Source organism: Opisthorchis viverrini (genome assembly GCF_000715545.1).
Source record: "Opisthorchis viverrini unplaced genomic scaffold opera_v5_17, whole genome shotgun sequence".
Taxonomy (NCBI): Eukaryota; Metazoa; Platyhelminthes; class Trematoda; order Opisthorchiida; family Opisthorchiidae; genus Opisthorchis; species Opisthorchis viverrini.
In genome coordinates, this window is record NW_008751673.1 from 2467475 (window position 1) to 2483429 (window position 15955).

Below are 15955 nucleotides of genomic sequence, written 5' to 3' on the forward strand. Positions count from 1 at the left end.
CACCCTTGAAGTCAAGGAATACCAGGATTGTGGGTCGTCTGTACATGTGGCGTTGCTCTAATACCTGACGGAGTGTGAAGATGTGGTCAACGCAGCCTCTACCCGGTCGAAATCCCGCTTGATTCTCACGAGGCAAGACTTCGCGTGCCGCCATAAGACGACGAAGAATCAATGACGCCAGAAGCCTTGTCACAGCAGGCGTCGAACTAACGCCTCTGTGGTTGCTGCATTCACTGCGAGTACCCGTTTTGAAAATAGGCACCACTGTCGATTCACCCCGGTTGTCTGGAACGGTTTCCTTCTCCCAGATGGACTCAAATAGGCCACCGCCATTCTTGAAAAGAGCAGTTGGAAGTCAGGACCAGCAGCACGATGACGCTTGAGTAGGCAAGTGCATTCGGACACTTCTGAAACTAAAGGTGGTTCCATATTTACTGTCCACCTTTCTGTTGAAGACCAGGTTTCTGGATTGGGGGTATCAGGTGGCCAGCTAAACTGGTGTTCGAAGTACAGTGCCCAGCGGTCCAAACGATCCACTTTGCTGCATATCAGGGAGCCGTTTTTGTCCCTGGTTATTTCGCTGACAAGAGTTTTCCGAAGAGCAGTCGAACGAATCAAGTGGAACAGTTTGCGCACGTTATAAGCATTTTCTGCATCATCCATTTCTTAGACCTTTCGGGTCCACCAAGCTTCTCGGTCTGCGCGGACACTCAGTTTCACCTGGCTTCGGATGATGCGACGGGTGGAGTTGTGGCGGTCAGGTGGAATCTGTCGCCGGGTCCACAGAAAAGACACAGTCCCATCATGGATCTAATGCGGGATTGTATCGCAAACAAACGTTCCTGTTTTGAGTAGTGCTCTGGATATTTTTCCCCAGTGGCCGTTTATGTCCGACACCTTACCGGCCGGCAGGAATTCGAGAAACTGGTTCTGATAGCTTCGTTTGACTTCTTGGTTCACTGGCTTCTCACTGGCTAAGCGAGGTATGCGCGTTTTGCGTACACCTGAAAAGCGCGATAAAAAGCAGCAGAGTACAAGTGCATGGTAGGAGTCCACGCTGGTGTTCCAGGTGGAGCGGCAGGCGGTAATCGACCCTCGCCACCGATAACTGACGGCGATGTAGTCTATTTGGATTCGGCGCTGGTTTGATGGTGGGCACTACGTTGTCAAGCGATTTCCGCTGTTCCGGAAATTCCTACTGCAAAGGAACAGTCTATGATAGGCACACGAAGTAAGTAAGCGGTCTCCGTTTTCCGTGCGTCTAGTGCCCAAACCAAGACGACCACCCAATCGGGCCTCAGCAGCGCTTAGCCTACCTACCTACCTACCTACCTCAAATACAGACCTGACAGTGCTATTGATTCGTGCGGACATCAGGACACCTTTTCTTTTGGGTTCAGGTTAAACTGCCATGAATTTTTCTATAACCTTGATGATGTACTGCTCTTTATGTCCAGTTCCATTAGCCATCAATAATACCCTTTGAATATTTCCAGGGTAACTACTTCATTTTAGCTTGAACATGCTATGGTGAATAAATGTTGCATCAGCTCTGCACATATGGCTGATGTTCTAATGGGTTTAATGTCCATCATTCCGCTTTTCAGATCGTCAAGTCCCTTTTTCTTCATGGATTACTAGAAACTGCCTTATCTCACTGTGACAACGCCCTGATAATGTTGCAATCCAGAGAATCTCCCCAGGTGGCACCCGCGAGACGTCTGGAATTGTCCCTACCTGAAGTGCCGTCTGTTCCCCAATTTCCACTGTCCCTTTCCAGCTTGCGAATTCAGATCGCTTCGCTACTTCGGAAGTATATGCTACCACTATTCTCTGATTGGCCTGAATCGTCGTGTTCCATATCATTCGTCGTCATAAGGGCTGTGGTCTCGGTTGGATCTCGTGTGGATTCCGGGTGAGCAGAGTGCTTCCGGTTTTTTTCGTAAACCTATCCCGGATTTTCTCTTTCCGGTACTTGTTATGGCTCAGCTAACGTAATCCCATTTCCAATGCTTTTTTATTACTGATTCGTGTGGTTTCGTAGTCTGAATATCAGACGCTTCGGTTTGAACGATAGTTAGCTCTAAAGATATTTAAAACTAGGTCTCCAATCCTATTGCACCCAGCTTCTTTGGGTATTGATCGATCTCATTGCCTGCTTCGTATAGCTGTGTATGCACGGCAGTAGTCATTGTGTGTTACCAGTGTGTTTGTTACCATCTTATGTACTTTTTACCGGACCGATTCGGATATTCTTGGTTCTTATTTGAAGCATGATGCCTCACCTGCGTAAGCTCGAGATACCTCAGTGGTTAAGGCGCAGACTTACTGACCGGAAGGTCAATGGTCAGAATCCGACCTCTACATCTTAGTTGCTCCTGTGTAAGCTTAGGAAGCTTGGCGATATCTCAGCCCTTGTCCTTCCTTCGGGTGGTGTGGAAGCTACTAGCGAAGGGGTACTACAGCTGAACAATTTCACCTGTAGCGTACTTTGAGAATTCCGTTACGAATGTGGTGCGTTCCAAATACTGTTTATTTGCTGTCTTCTCGATAATACTTTATCATGACGCTGGCAGGGATCAGAATTTTCCTGCTAATTTCCCATGGATCATTGCACAGGGATTCTTTTTTAAAATTCAGTTTTTTTTTCAAATCGGAAAAGGTTTGGGATTGATTGGGTAGCCATCGTTTTGGAGGGGTTTGGTAGACAATCGGTGGATTTGTTGCCGGGCAACGTTTCACTTTTGACACAAAAGCCTCAGCAATAAATCTAGTGATTATTTACGAAACTCCTCTGAAACGATCTCTGTTTTTATCTACACTAAGTCCCTCTGCAGCACCTAGTTCAGTGAACGTACGAGCTGTTGTTCATACGAGGGTTGGTGATCGTCGGGGTGATCTTACTGCATGGAGACTTACTACTCCAACTTACTCATTCCTTCGGGCTATTATCGGATTACTACTGCGACCACTACTGGCTTTTCCTTACCTCGTGCTTTTCCACCTTTAACACTTTTTGCTTACAGTGAGCTAATTTTCAACGACTTCTACCCGTTAGTGGAGAAAGTGGATGAATGGCAATCCTGGTTCTTCGTCGCTCTAGTTCAATTGATCCGCACTTTTCCGATATCAGGCGTGTTGAGTTGTGAGAAACTGATAAGTTTATGTGACGACAAGTCCAAAGACCCCGCACTGTGCTACACTGCTCCACCAACTATATCTATGAAATTGCTAGAATGGTGTCTAACGCCCTCGAAACAATGCTTTCGAGCAATGTCCTTGGAACAAGATTCGGCACCCACATCTCACGGAGATCCGGGCCGTGTTTGGGCGGAACAGTGTCTGTTGCGGTTACCTCCGGCCTCCATTGACTTGAATCAGGTAGGTCATTTAGTCCATCGTTCCACCATTTCATAACCCTATCTTATGTGCCTTTTGTGAAAGGTGGAAGTCTAGAAACAACTTTAGTCATCTAAACAGCATTACTTGTAACTAATAACTGGAAGTTCTTTTATTGTGGTTATGTTTTTGCTAGGGTGCTGTTGAATCCACTGGCTCTTGATGAGTGCATTCATGGTAACTTTTCATGTTTTTTCTCTTAGTAACCTAACAATGTGCACAAATCCCCATCCCAGTTTATTAGAAGTTGGTTGGTCAGGAGCTTGCTGTATTTCATCCAATTCATTCAGCTAGTGCGAATATATATGCCTTAATGTAGTCCACTGTGATGTTAGGTTATGCACATATAAAAATGAATTTGTTTATCCGCATTCAGGCTGTCAAACTTTGTTGGAATCACCAGCTATACACCGCGTATCTTCATCTTTATACCAACACCCTGATGGATTTCGAGACACCATTTAAACAGCTCATTGAATGCCTCGATGAAGAGAACAATGGAGAACAAATCTCTATCCGTGAGTTTTGTTATTCTTCTAGAAAATGTTCCGGTCGTTATCTTGTATGTCTTATCACAACTGAGTTATCCGTCGTTGCACCAACTTTCCGACCTGATTGCTGGCTGTGAATATATCGTATATTGTTTGTAGATTCATCTCTCTGTCATTATTCTGTGTCGGTTGAAACACCTGAGCTCAATTTGTCAGCTGTTGATTTGTGAAAATGGCTTGGTCACCGATCATTGTCCTTACCTATTATTCTCACCAGTAGCAACTTTTTCGGCATTGAGTCATGCCTGTAAAAACGCTAGCTCATATTGCTGATGAGTGCATCGTAAGGAGCGAAAACGGTAGGGTCCGTTGGGGATGTGAATGGACGCCATCCAGCAGTTATGCGGTTGCCAGAGCTTGTTGAACCGCTCTTTCTGTGGTCCGCTACACTATCCCNTAAGGAGCGAAAACGGTAGGGTCCGTTGGGGATGTGAATGGACGCCATCCAGCAGTTATGCGGTTGCCAGAGCTTGTTGAACCGCTCTTTCTGTGGTCCGCTACACTCTCCCATTCTCATTCCATTTCTCTCGCCAGATGACATGCATATTTTCTTTCTTCAGCTTCTTCACAATCAGACTGTGGACAACACCTACTCCTGCTCATCCGTGCTGCATTTGCTGCCGAGTCTTCTTCCCATGATGCACTTCCGCCCCCTCTATGTGTAGATGCACCAACCCGAGTAAGTTCGTCCGATTCATGACTTTGCTTTATTTGTATGTGCGCAATCCATTCATCGATGTGATCAACCAGTTATGAGGCGCGTTCTTATTCCGCAGAACTATATGTCATTTTCCCACATTTCACTGAGAGTGAAGTAACCGATAAAAGTTTTGTTTCTACTCATGTGCGCTTCGAGGTCCCAGAACTTATTTTCGGCTTCCTGAACTTGTTTGGCCAGTAAAACCCCTCTATGTTCGTGGGTGTTTCATAACCGTGTTCCCTGATTATGTGATTGCTCTATGTAAAAGTCTTATGCGGTAGATGGAGTCTCTCCGCGTCAACTGCATTTGGAAAGACAACGAACCTGTTTGACCGTCTTGTAGGCACTAGCTGACTGTCAACCAAATAAACCCACTTCCAGGTCTTCGTTTAATGTGTCGATTCGTCTAACAGTATACCACTGTATATTTCATTATCCTCAGCTTGTGGCACATTAATATCTATTATCTATTCGATATATTCCACTATCCAGTTTTTTCATGTCGTGCTGTCTGCTGTCACTCAATTCTACGCTTCCATTATGGTCCGCTTTTTTACTAACTATTTGAACAAGCAAAAACCAACCTATGAGAATCATTGGTTCTCCCCGCTTTATTTGTAATAAGTCAACGAAATACCAACGCTGGTGTCACATCTATCAACTTCCTTTATTAATTTAGATCTTCAATCTGCTACTCAGCGAGTCCATCGTGACAGGGGAATCCAAACGTCTTGCTTATCCTCGCTTTCCTCGTCTTCGACTTTTGCTCCAGTACAATGCTGTGGATTTCCTGAACATGCTCACGTTGTCCATATCCAGCGATTCTTTCTTTCAGGAGGGTGAACTCGGGTATGTTTGACTTGTGGCAGGTACTCTCTCTGCGATGATTTTCTCTAATATGCTATCAAGCCTTGACGTGAGAAACTTTAACCTCATTGCGTGTTTTTGCCAACGAATTTGATTTACTGTCGATATCCCCTCGTAATTTTCGGTTTACTTATCATCTTGAGAATCACTTCACTTAAGGTTGCTGTTCACTATGCCTACTAAGAGCTATCAGCCTACTACGTCTTAGTACATCAGCTTGGCGAATCGTTGTGCAATTAATTCTTCTTTTTAAGGCTGTTTTGGTCGCGCAAACCATTCCGTTGTCTATATCTTGCTGTTCCGCGCACCAGTGTGTCAGCATGCACGGTAGCTGAAAATGATGTGTGGTATGAGTATGTTTTTTCCTATGCATTATGGCGACTTCCTGGAGAGAGGGAAGTCATCTTTAGTGATTTCTCGAATGTATACTGTCCGTGGAATACAAACAGCACCGCAATTAGAACCCACTGGTTCATTGATGTGATAAAGTCGTGAACGCGCGATCCACGGTCATCATGGGAGTTTGTAGCCGTACCCATAACGCAGCTAAGTGCAGACTGCGAGAAGACGACTGAGCGGCAACGAAGAGCAGGACAATCAGAGAGCTTATAGATATCGAGTTGGTCTCATTCGTCCTGACCGTTGGATCTGGCGTCCATGCGATTTATCTACTCTACTCCCTAGATTCAAGTGTGACCCGCGGGGTAACGGTTACCGTGGCGACTCTTCCATGGTTCGTGAATCAATTTACCAGACCTCAGCACTATCCAGGTGTTCACATTCCCGTGATATGTGAAACTCCTCTATGAGGAACGGTAGCACTGCCATGTTGTAGGGTCGCTAATAGGCCCGTGAGATATTTTTGTGCGATTCGGTTGTTGTACCGTCATTTAGATCACGGTGCTACTAGGACTTCGATGTGAAATGCCCCTCGCCGTAATACGTAGATGTCAGTTTTCTTCCAGTAAGATTACTTTGGTAACCACAACGTTGATGAACAACGCAGGCTTCGAAGTAGAACGCTCCGTTAGGAGAATTTTCTCCCTTGCTTGACGGCGCTCCCTCGTTGGATGGGTGGCTGATAAGAACCTAGTTGCATATTTCGGGCTCCGCGCTAGTGGAATTGCGGCTACTCCTGAGTGTTTTAGTCCGTTTGTGTGAGTGCACATCTCACATGAATTGGAGGGAATCATATATTCGGTGCTGTTGCGTATCCGTAAATTATACTTGCTAGTCCACCTTTGTGAGTCTGAATAATGGTCGTCGGCTCTCATTACGTATGTCATTGTGTGCAAGCCATTTTATGCCACCTAGCTAAGCCTCGTGCAACAAGGTAATGTTGCGCGCAAATTTACCTTAATATAACGGCGAAATTGGTGATACTAATTAGGAAACCCGCGCACGTAGGGTTAACATGCATGCCCTGTCCCATACTCCTGCCTCATTGCCTTCAATCCGTACTGCAGTTTCGGTTCATTGTACCGTACCCGTGTACATGGCTGAATAGTTAGTCATGTCCAGTGAAATAGAGCACACTGACTTGCCGGAATGCTGCATCATCAGTGGTTCAGCACATCAGTAGACCTGAGTCAATAGTGCAGAGTCTCTTCTTTGGAAAGGTGATAGTAGGAAGAACTCCGTGCCGCAATACTCCCTCATCGACGTGGGTTTTTTGTCGTAGGGGGAAGTGCTGTACCAGAGTTGTAATTACTTGGATTGCTTTGAACAATACACTACTTGGTTACTCCGGTAATGGTCACAATCTAGGTGAGCTGCACGGACAGCAGTTTGGATTGTAGGGCGGTCCCGATGGCAATACGACAAGCAATCGCATTTGATTGGGTTACACAGTTCGTTTTTTTAGGGGGGGGGGGCAATAGTAAAAGCAGCTAGTGGGCTCTGTGCTATGCTGTCGTACTGTAGTGATGGCGTCATTGTTTGAACACGGCTTCCGTATTAGCGTTCTTTGTTTTTGATCCCATAGCTCACTGGTTCGAAATTTTCAGCATCTACATTGTCCTCGATATCTCGCTGGTAATTCGATTTAATCTCTCCTTATTTTTTCTACCACTGCTTCAGCCTTGCCCATCGGACACATCTGCTACACAAATTGATTGCGTGTACATTGGAATCAGCCCTAGACCACTCTTCATCGTTCACTTCTTTTGCGCCACACGTCTTCCGGTTCATTGTGCATCAGCTTACTCTTCCGGATAATAGACAAATCGATATCGAAGAGTCTAAGCTGTTTCAGGTTTGTTCTGGACTTGTCTCAATTTTCCCATGCGATTTTCTGCCCACCTACCGTTCTCATTATCCACAGCTTCCAGATGCACGTAGCCTTGTAACCAAATTATACCGCAGACAGCTGCTTAGGCTTGTTCATCAACCTGGAGTCCCACAGGAGGTATCCGTAGGAAATGGAATCCCTAATAGAATTTCGTGAGGAAAGTAAGTGAGCTCCTCAAACAGGTCGTAGCCAACCAACGCTGTCGTACGTTCTACTACTACCGTCTGTTATGTAGGCGTCTTCTGCTGTTCGACCTCTGCATTGAGTTGCAGGACAGTGTAACGCATTGAATTCTTCTGCGCATTCTCCATTCCCAACTGAACTTCGTGGCGTCCACGGCTGAAACAAGAATGTCGACATGATCCACCACTGTCTTTTTTACTGTTTATCCTCTTCATCATCCTCGCTCTCGTTCCTAACCGACACCGATCTACTTTCAGTTTTCAAGCTATCCTGCATTTTAACTTTAGTAAACATGCCTACTATAAGTTGAAACATGTGTCGTAACCATGCGATCTCGGTACCATCTCACTATATATATATAAAGAGCTTAAAGGAAGAGCAAGTTGCAATACAATCGGCCCTTGCAGGATGACGTGCTCAGTTGACCTTAAAGATAGGAACTGTGTTGTGCTCCCCTCGTAGTTTCCGAACGGTCGCCTGTAACATTCGGTGGCCAAATGCCATACCAACTAAGGGACTGAGGTACTTCCAGGTTGCTCGTGTCTAGATAAGAGCAGGCGAAATGCTGAAGTTGGTTTCAAACTATGGGCTTTCCAGTCAGTAAATTGGTGCTCTAACCACTTAGCCAACTCCACTGAAGGATGGGTAGGATAAAGCCAGATTGGTTTATAAAATCACAGGTGTACTCATTTTTTCGATTAAAGGGACGTTGATGAAAAGACTCGAGTAGTCCTTGTAACCACCGAGCTATGCCATGGAGGGGAGGGTTGGTCAATGTCAGTACAGGTGACAATGGACAGCCTTGTCCACGAAGCTCTGGAGGACCGCACGTGCGAAGGATATGTATACAGTTTGGAATCAGATAGTCTAATATATTTTCATGATGGAATCCTTGTTTTTTTTTCAGTCGATTCAGCCATTCATTTAACTGCTATTCCACATACGTCGTTTGTGTTTGCCCGACGAGACCACACCGAATTTACATGATTGCAACTTATGTGTTCTATACTTCCCTGATTTTTTGCCCACCCATTGTTTTCACGTGATTCGTCCACTTCCTGCTTTTATTTTCTGACCGATCTTTCCCTTTTACCATACTGACGACAGTAACGGCGACAGTCACACACGTGAACCTTTTACTTTTTGGAGTGTCAGTTGCGTACATACTCCTTCTCCCATCATCATCCTCCTCATCATATTATTTCTATTTTACGACTCGATCACCTAAATAAAATTTCGTCGTGACTAACCTCTTCGGCTTTCGTGGAGCAACCCGGTTGCGGAGCAGAGTACCGCGAGCAGATAACGGTCGTCTAATCAGAATTCCCTTTCGGACGTTAGCGAACAGTAGGGAATTCAGCTCTTTCATATATGAATGCGCCCATCTGGTGAGCTCCAAAACGGGCGAAACCGGTTATGTGCTTCCGAAGAGTCTTCGGTATCACGTATCGCCAAGAATCTTGATTTACTTTAACTTCAGTGTCGCTCTGCACGACGACCAGCCGGCTTAGGTTTATCGATTCGCAACTCTTCAATAACGGAGGTTGATGTCAAGGTTCTCGCTGGTGCCTATCTAATGTTAGTTTTAGTGGTGCATGCACTGTAGGACGATAGGATTCAGGCATCCATCTTTGAACCTTAGGATTTCGATCCATGTTTTCAGTGTATCTCAGCGAGCGAAACCGATCTTGGCACAGTTTCAGGACGTCAACTGCTCTCAAGGTGAATTTTCGACTGGCCCTTTCGATGAAGTTTGTCAAGAAATTAAACACTTGATAGCAGTCAAATGTTATTATTGACTACCCACGATCCGGATGAGGTATCTAATGTGTACTAAGCCTATGAAACTTGGATTTGCATGTCAGTCATAGAGGCGGAATGTGTTTGACCACATTCTACCATTATGAACTATCTTTATTAACTGGGCACCTAGGCGCCGAGGAATGCCTCTGGGACACTGGTTTTGACGTCGTTAGTTTAGCTTATCAGTTTCAGCCAGGTTCAACAGCGAGTCTCCGCAGTTTCCAGACAGGTTTGTCAAATACAGGTGTGGGTATCCGCAACGCATCTGCTCAGGTTCTGCAGGCATAAAGTAAGAAAGTAGGATCTTTGCTGACTAGAAACACCGCACATAAACTTACCTTTTTCAGGACTATTATTCTCATCTTAGAAATGAGTACGTTCACGTTTACGGGTCTTTCTTGCAGCTGTCCAAGCGTATCTGCAATGATAGCGGGGGGCGCACAGAGAAAACGTCGCTCCTGTTTCAGTCTGCGGTGATTGAGCTTATGTCAATGGACAGACTCACGGACCTCGAAGCCTGTTTGGTCCTAGCTCAGGAAGCTGGTCTGTAAGTTTGCTTTTTTCTGATTATCCATATCTTCGAAGGATGAAAATCTTGCTGGGCATTCTTTCAGTAAATAGGGATAATACAACCAAAGCTAACCGGTTACATATCCTGTTACACAAGATTGGTAATGATATAAAATGGAGACTTAAGGTTAACGGATCGATGCAGTAGTGAACGACAAATAGTAGTTCATTCGCCTGGCCGTTACCAATCCGGCGTCTAATCACGCACCCCTGGTAATCTGGTAATCATTGATTTCTTATTCGAAAACCATTGCTGTGGAAACATCTGCCTGACTGGATAACCACTCCAGTGCGTTACTTATGATGGGGCCTTCGACTACCTCTATCGAGCAGCTGACTATTGATTGCTGATCTGTTTCCCGGGCTTGGTAATTGGCTCACGAACATTTCGTCACCAGACTTGGAGACATCAGTGTGTGGTTGATGTGTCCTCGAATGACGACGAAATATTCTCGAGGTAATTAATTGCAAGCCTCAGCGAACGGGTCTACGGTCACCGGATCAACTGTCAATAAACATACCTCTATCCACCAATATTCCAATACATTACCTACCGTTTATTTGAACCCCCTAGTCCAGAACCGTTTTGAAGCTGATTTGAATCGGACTGAGTTCGACAGAGCATCTTATCGTAAAAAGACATATGATGGCAATTAGTCCCCATTTTTTTAGATGCACGCAGATCTCTGAGCTTATAGGGCGGAGAGATCGGTACTTTTCTGGCACGCATTGTCGCACTTTTTCAAACGTTAAAATGAAGTTCTACGTAAAAGTGTCTCATAGCCATGTCGCACAGACTTCGCTGGATTCATCCATATTATTATTATTATTCTGTGCCTGAGTCGCTTCTGTTTGTTGTTTCATGTAGGAACTATATTTGTGAGTATATCCACCGAGTGCGTGGTGATCGGTTCTCTGCCTTTCGCGATCAGCTCAATGAACTGGAACATTTCGAAGCAACGCACCCAGGCTTCAGGACGCAGCTAAGCGATTCGTACCCGGAACTTTCGCAGATGGCTGAACAAGTATTTGTTTTTCTAGAACAGGTATTCCCGTCAGACGGAAGGATGACTCGAGCCCCGTCGGACATGAACATGACTCCTGATGACGTCTCTTGCCTCAGAGGCACGATTATTGAAAAGTTGGAGGTAAGTTCCTTGGGGTAATTCTCTTTCAGTGTGACATTTCACGTACCTAGGGATGTGCGCCACTCACTGTTCTCAAAGTCCAGTGCTTTTCCGCTCATTTGTCAACATTCTTCTTGTCATCTCAGACTGTTTGACAAGAACAGCAGATGGTAGTTGCAGTGGTCTTAGATTAGATCATCAATGACCTGGCCTCTGTTCATGCTGAAAAACACTAGAAATGAAAATGCGAAGGTGTTGCTCTTTTCCCCTTCAAAAAATTGTTCACTCTACCTGTTATCCCCACTCATTTCTGATTTCTTCCTTATTCCTCCGTTCAGACTTTGTGTTTAACCTTCCTGAATCGACGAATTTTTTCTCACTCAGTCGTGCTATTAGGTACTGTAAGCTGTTACCTAGGTGATTTGTTTTCCTCCAAATCCCAGAGTATTAGCTTGGCAGAACAGTTTCAGGCCAGCCAGCTCAGACCGTGACTTAGGAGGTGCTGTTTCCACAGGTTCTAGAGTAAGTCCTTTGGCCATGAGGCATGAAAATCCCCACACATACATTTGAATTCCCGCTGTGATCATGATCGTTGTGGTATCTGTTTACTCCTTTCTGCTGCTCGAATCATTAATAGTGTTTGTAATCAACGTTTCACCACCACTTTATCTGTATTTCACTGGTCTCATCTTAAATATTGGTATCCCGAACAAGCATAAGACTAGTATACGGTCCTATAGCCGGTGTTGGTAATGCTGGCGTAACAGGCTTTGTCACCAAACTGGTTTCTGGTCTCCCATTACGAAGACTGAATGCTTATATAAAGGGATGAAAACTTTCTGACGGGAACTTCCCAAGTTTGCGTTGGTTTTGTCAAAGAACGCCTGACTTCCCAATAATGATCTTTTCGTCGGCTCACTCCCTTTCACCCCAATGGTGAACCTAACAAGTGAAACTTTAAACCATACCAGAGTCTGAAACCCACAGTAAAAGCCGAAATGAGTTTAATCCTTCTGCCAAAAAAGTAGCAGCCGTAATTCTTGAGTTCTTGAGAGTTCACACCAGCATTTTCAGTTAGCCACCAGTTGAATACCTTTCAAATGGGGGCCAAATATCCTTTTTGTCTACGTTTTTCTTTGGGGGGGGGGTGTTTGACCATAGTGGGGTATCCGATTTGTGCCTAACATTACCATGCTGTCGTCCAGCTGTGACTAGCCTCCCCATCCTCATTCGATGTCAAGCACATCCTAGTCGACAAAATCGTCGCAAGTTTCTAAACCGTAACCAATCCCCTTTCAGCGACTGCACGCCCTCCTAAACAGTATGCGTGACTGCATAAACCTTGCTCTACAGGCCCGATGGAAGTTGTCTACTGATTCAAGCTACTATGCGCAGCATCAGAAGCTCTTGAAAGTTGTATACAATGGGTTGGTCCGGAATTATAGCCAGTTTATCTCTGTGGTTGCGTGCCACGCAGTGGAGTGTCGTGCGTATGCCACTTCTCGTCTGCATGTGTTAGCACGCGGCAGTTCATCAAAATAGCTGTTGTCGCATAACAAAAGAGATAGGTTTAGCATATCGTTATCATTAAGCTTGCCTCACCTCTCTACTGTTCGAATCACCACCGAATTTCGTAATCACTGTATCGTGTCAGCTGTCGAACGTTTGCATAGGATTGATATCATTGCGAATGGAATGTTCTAGCGGTTCCCTCGATGTCGCTGAATTCATATAACTAAATTACGCGTTTTCTCACGTAGAAGTTATTGCCACTCATACTATTCTTGCAAAAATTGCCCATTTCAACTCATTCTTTTAGTAACTTTTTGGAGCTGTGGCAAACAAAATGCATGGGTTTTTGTCACGTTAGTAAAGGATGTTGAAAAAAATATAATTCAACCATAGGTAACGTCATTTTTCTTGTTTCGTTTTCCGAGTCAGAGATTTCAGACTCTTGGATCCATACTTAACAGACGCATGTGCGGAATGAGTCATATGGTCGTAGTATATGTCCCGCTGTGCAAGGTTTTCAAAAGAATACTGGCTAGAGGAAAGGTGAGGACACCCGGGTGCTCGCCCACTGTGTCCCAAAAAAAACCTAGATCAACCTGATCAACCAACAAATTCGACTGAGCGAAGTGATATAACTAGCAGTCGACGCTTGCTCTCTTTCATTTTACAATTGTTTAGATGTGCGATACAGTAGAACCAGCGGCGTCGCGGGTCAAACAGAATAGTCGAAACTAAAACTGTTAACTTCAATAACACGGTTGCAGACCTTTAACCCTTAGGTCTGCGAATATTTTGTGATCCTGAATGGATCCACAGATGTGTCCTCGATTACCTTTACTATAATTGTCTGTCTCCGAAAAAATAGTCTCTCAGAAAAAGCCATCTGCTGTTGAATTCCTGCGACTCTCCCTAACTGTAGTGAGCTTGTCACCTCATTTTTTTGTTATCATCGGAAGGTAGCCGCATGTGGGCTAAGTCTTTGTTGCAGACCTAACCATTCAATTCTCTTGAGCTGTTTTACTTTGGTCCTGCAACTAATCTTCGCATTCGCAAATAGCTTTTTGTAAGCACCTGTTTTTTGCTTTCGGAACTCACACTTATTTTTCTTCAGTGTTTCCACCTGTGCATACACTTCTATTCCCTGGTTTTAGGTATTCACCATGTGGGACGCCGAACGGACCTTGCGTATACTGTACAGTATTTTTGGTAGTTCGATTTCTGAACTGCTCCTTCTTCTGTTTCCGGAGTTTAGCCTCTACCAATCTGGCAAACTTGGCGAGCCGAACGATCGAGAAATCAAAAATTCCACGACCTGCTTAAATTTGCTTCGCATTTACTTTCGCTGTCGGTGAGTTTGAAGCACAGTCGTACTCCTTCCTCAATTTTGAATGGGCCACTGAAGTCACACTTTTTCTGAAACAGAGGGTTCAGTAGAATCTTTTCTCCGTATTTTGTTTTTTTTTTTTTGGCATTTGTTCCCTGTTTGCACGTGAACGGAAGTATCATCATTAATTACGTACCTCAGGTAATCGCAAGTGACTAACACTGTTGGACTATTTCTCGGGATGTATGCTTGGAAGTCACGGATATGAGCCCTCTTTGGAGTTCAAAAGAAGCTCAAGATTACGACAAATACGTTCGTTGGCATATCAGTTTGGTTTTCGTAGAAGTCTCAACTGAATCTCCTGTTGACGATGTCCTTCAACTGAATGTGTTGCACAAAGGCCGCTTCATGTTTCAGTCGGTACGATCGATATCGCAGTATGTTTATAATGGAAACTACTCATAAGTTTGCTGCTTCAACAACCATGTGGGTAGTTTCCCTATGGAAGCTGAAGACTAACTTGTGGCCCGCTTTGTTCAGATATTCTACGTCTCTGGACGCAAGGATTGCTGGCATCTCAATAACACTGTCGAGCGAATCCTCTGGTATATCCTTGATCGTTTGAAGTCGAAGACAACGTTAACTATTCTCTCGTATGTTAGCCGGTATATGCTATGGACAAAGCTGTTTAAAATTTGTTTACTCTATCCCAGCGAATCCAACCTAAGGCTTTTCTTAGGAAACATGCACCCTTCTCGAATCTTCTATAACAGATAAGGCTTGAATAATGAAGTCTGGATAAGCTGCACTTAATACGGTATTTTCGGGTGAACTTTGGACCGGATAACTGCTGCCCTGTTTTCAAATAACGACGGTCCAGTAGACGAACGTAAACTGGTTTTACGAGCTCGGGATGGCTCAGTGGTTAGACCGCGAATTTAATTACCGGAAGGTCCGTGGCTCCAACCCAGCCTCTGCATCTCGTCTTCTCCTGTCCAGACTTGGGCAACCTGGCAGTATCCCAGCCGTGGTGCCTCCTTCGGGTGGCATGGCAGCTAGGCACTTGAAGGGTGTTACAGTTAGCTCATTATTATTATTAAATTACTAAGTTGGTTTCAGAAACAATATTTCTGGAAAAGTGAACTTCTCTAACACCGTAGTGGGTATGAATATACGTTTTGAATGCCCTAACTAAACTACTCCAACAACCTAGTATCTTAATATATATGATAAAAAATTGGAATGAATGATGCATAAACAACCGGTAGCACATCTCTCTCACGCTTTCCAGTCTAACTTTACCGGATTCTCATTATAGTCCTCCATCAGCTCTACGATAAACACTATTCTACATATATGGATATTTCTCCTTGTTGAGGCACCTTTTTCTCCAATGGCTTAATGAGGTGTAAACATCAACTAAGATAACACAACAGTCAAGTTCTCCATATCGCGCAATATCAGTTAGTATCTAACATCACGACTTATCTAAGCTTATGTGAAGTCTCAGAGTCGTCTTATCTTCATCCAACTTACGCGGACGTATCGTCCTTTCCATTACAGGCAAACGCTACAATTACGACTACATTCGGATGACAACCCGCCAGATGAGCCTTCAGCCTCAATCTT

At 44.6% G+C, this 15955-nt stretch overlaps 1 protein-coding gene across 1 annotated transcript in view; it reads left to right on the forward strand.

Moving 5' to 3' along the window:
• Window positions 1-15955, forward strand: part of T265_01594 (hypothetical protein) — a gene marked incomplete at both ends in the record, with an annotated part of 47932 nt that overhangs the window by 23930 nt on the left and 8047 nt on the right. The window contains 9 exons of the mRNA XM_009165653.1: window positions 1608-1915; window positions 3027-3381; window positions 3776-3917; window positions 4511-4629; window positions 5330-5499; window positions 7597-7771; window positions 10198-10340; window positions 11232-11511; window positions 14154-14350. Coding sequence (XP_009163917.1) covers window positions 1608-1915; window positions 3027-3381; window positions 3776-3917; window positions 4511-4629; window positions 5330-5499; window positions 7597-7771; window positions 10198-10340; window positions 11232-11511; window positions 14154-14350 — 1889 coding nt within the window. The remainder of the gene's footprint in view (window positions 1-1607; window positions 1916-3026; window positions 3382-3775; window positions 3918-4510; window positions 4630-5329; window positions 5500-7596; window positions 7772-10197; window positions 10341-11231; window positions 11512-14153; window positions 14351-15955) is intronic.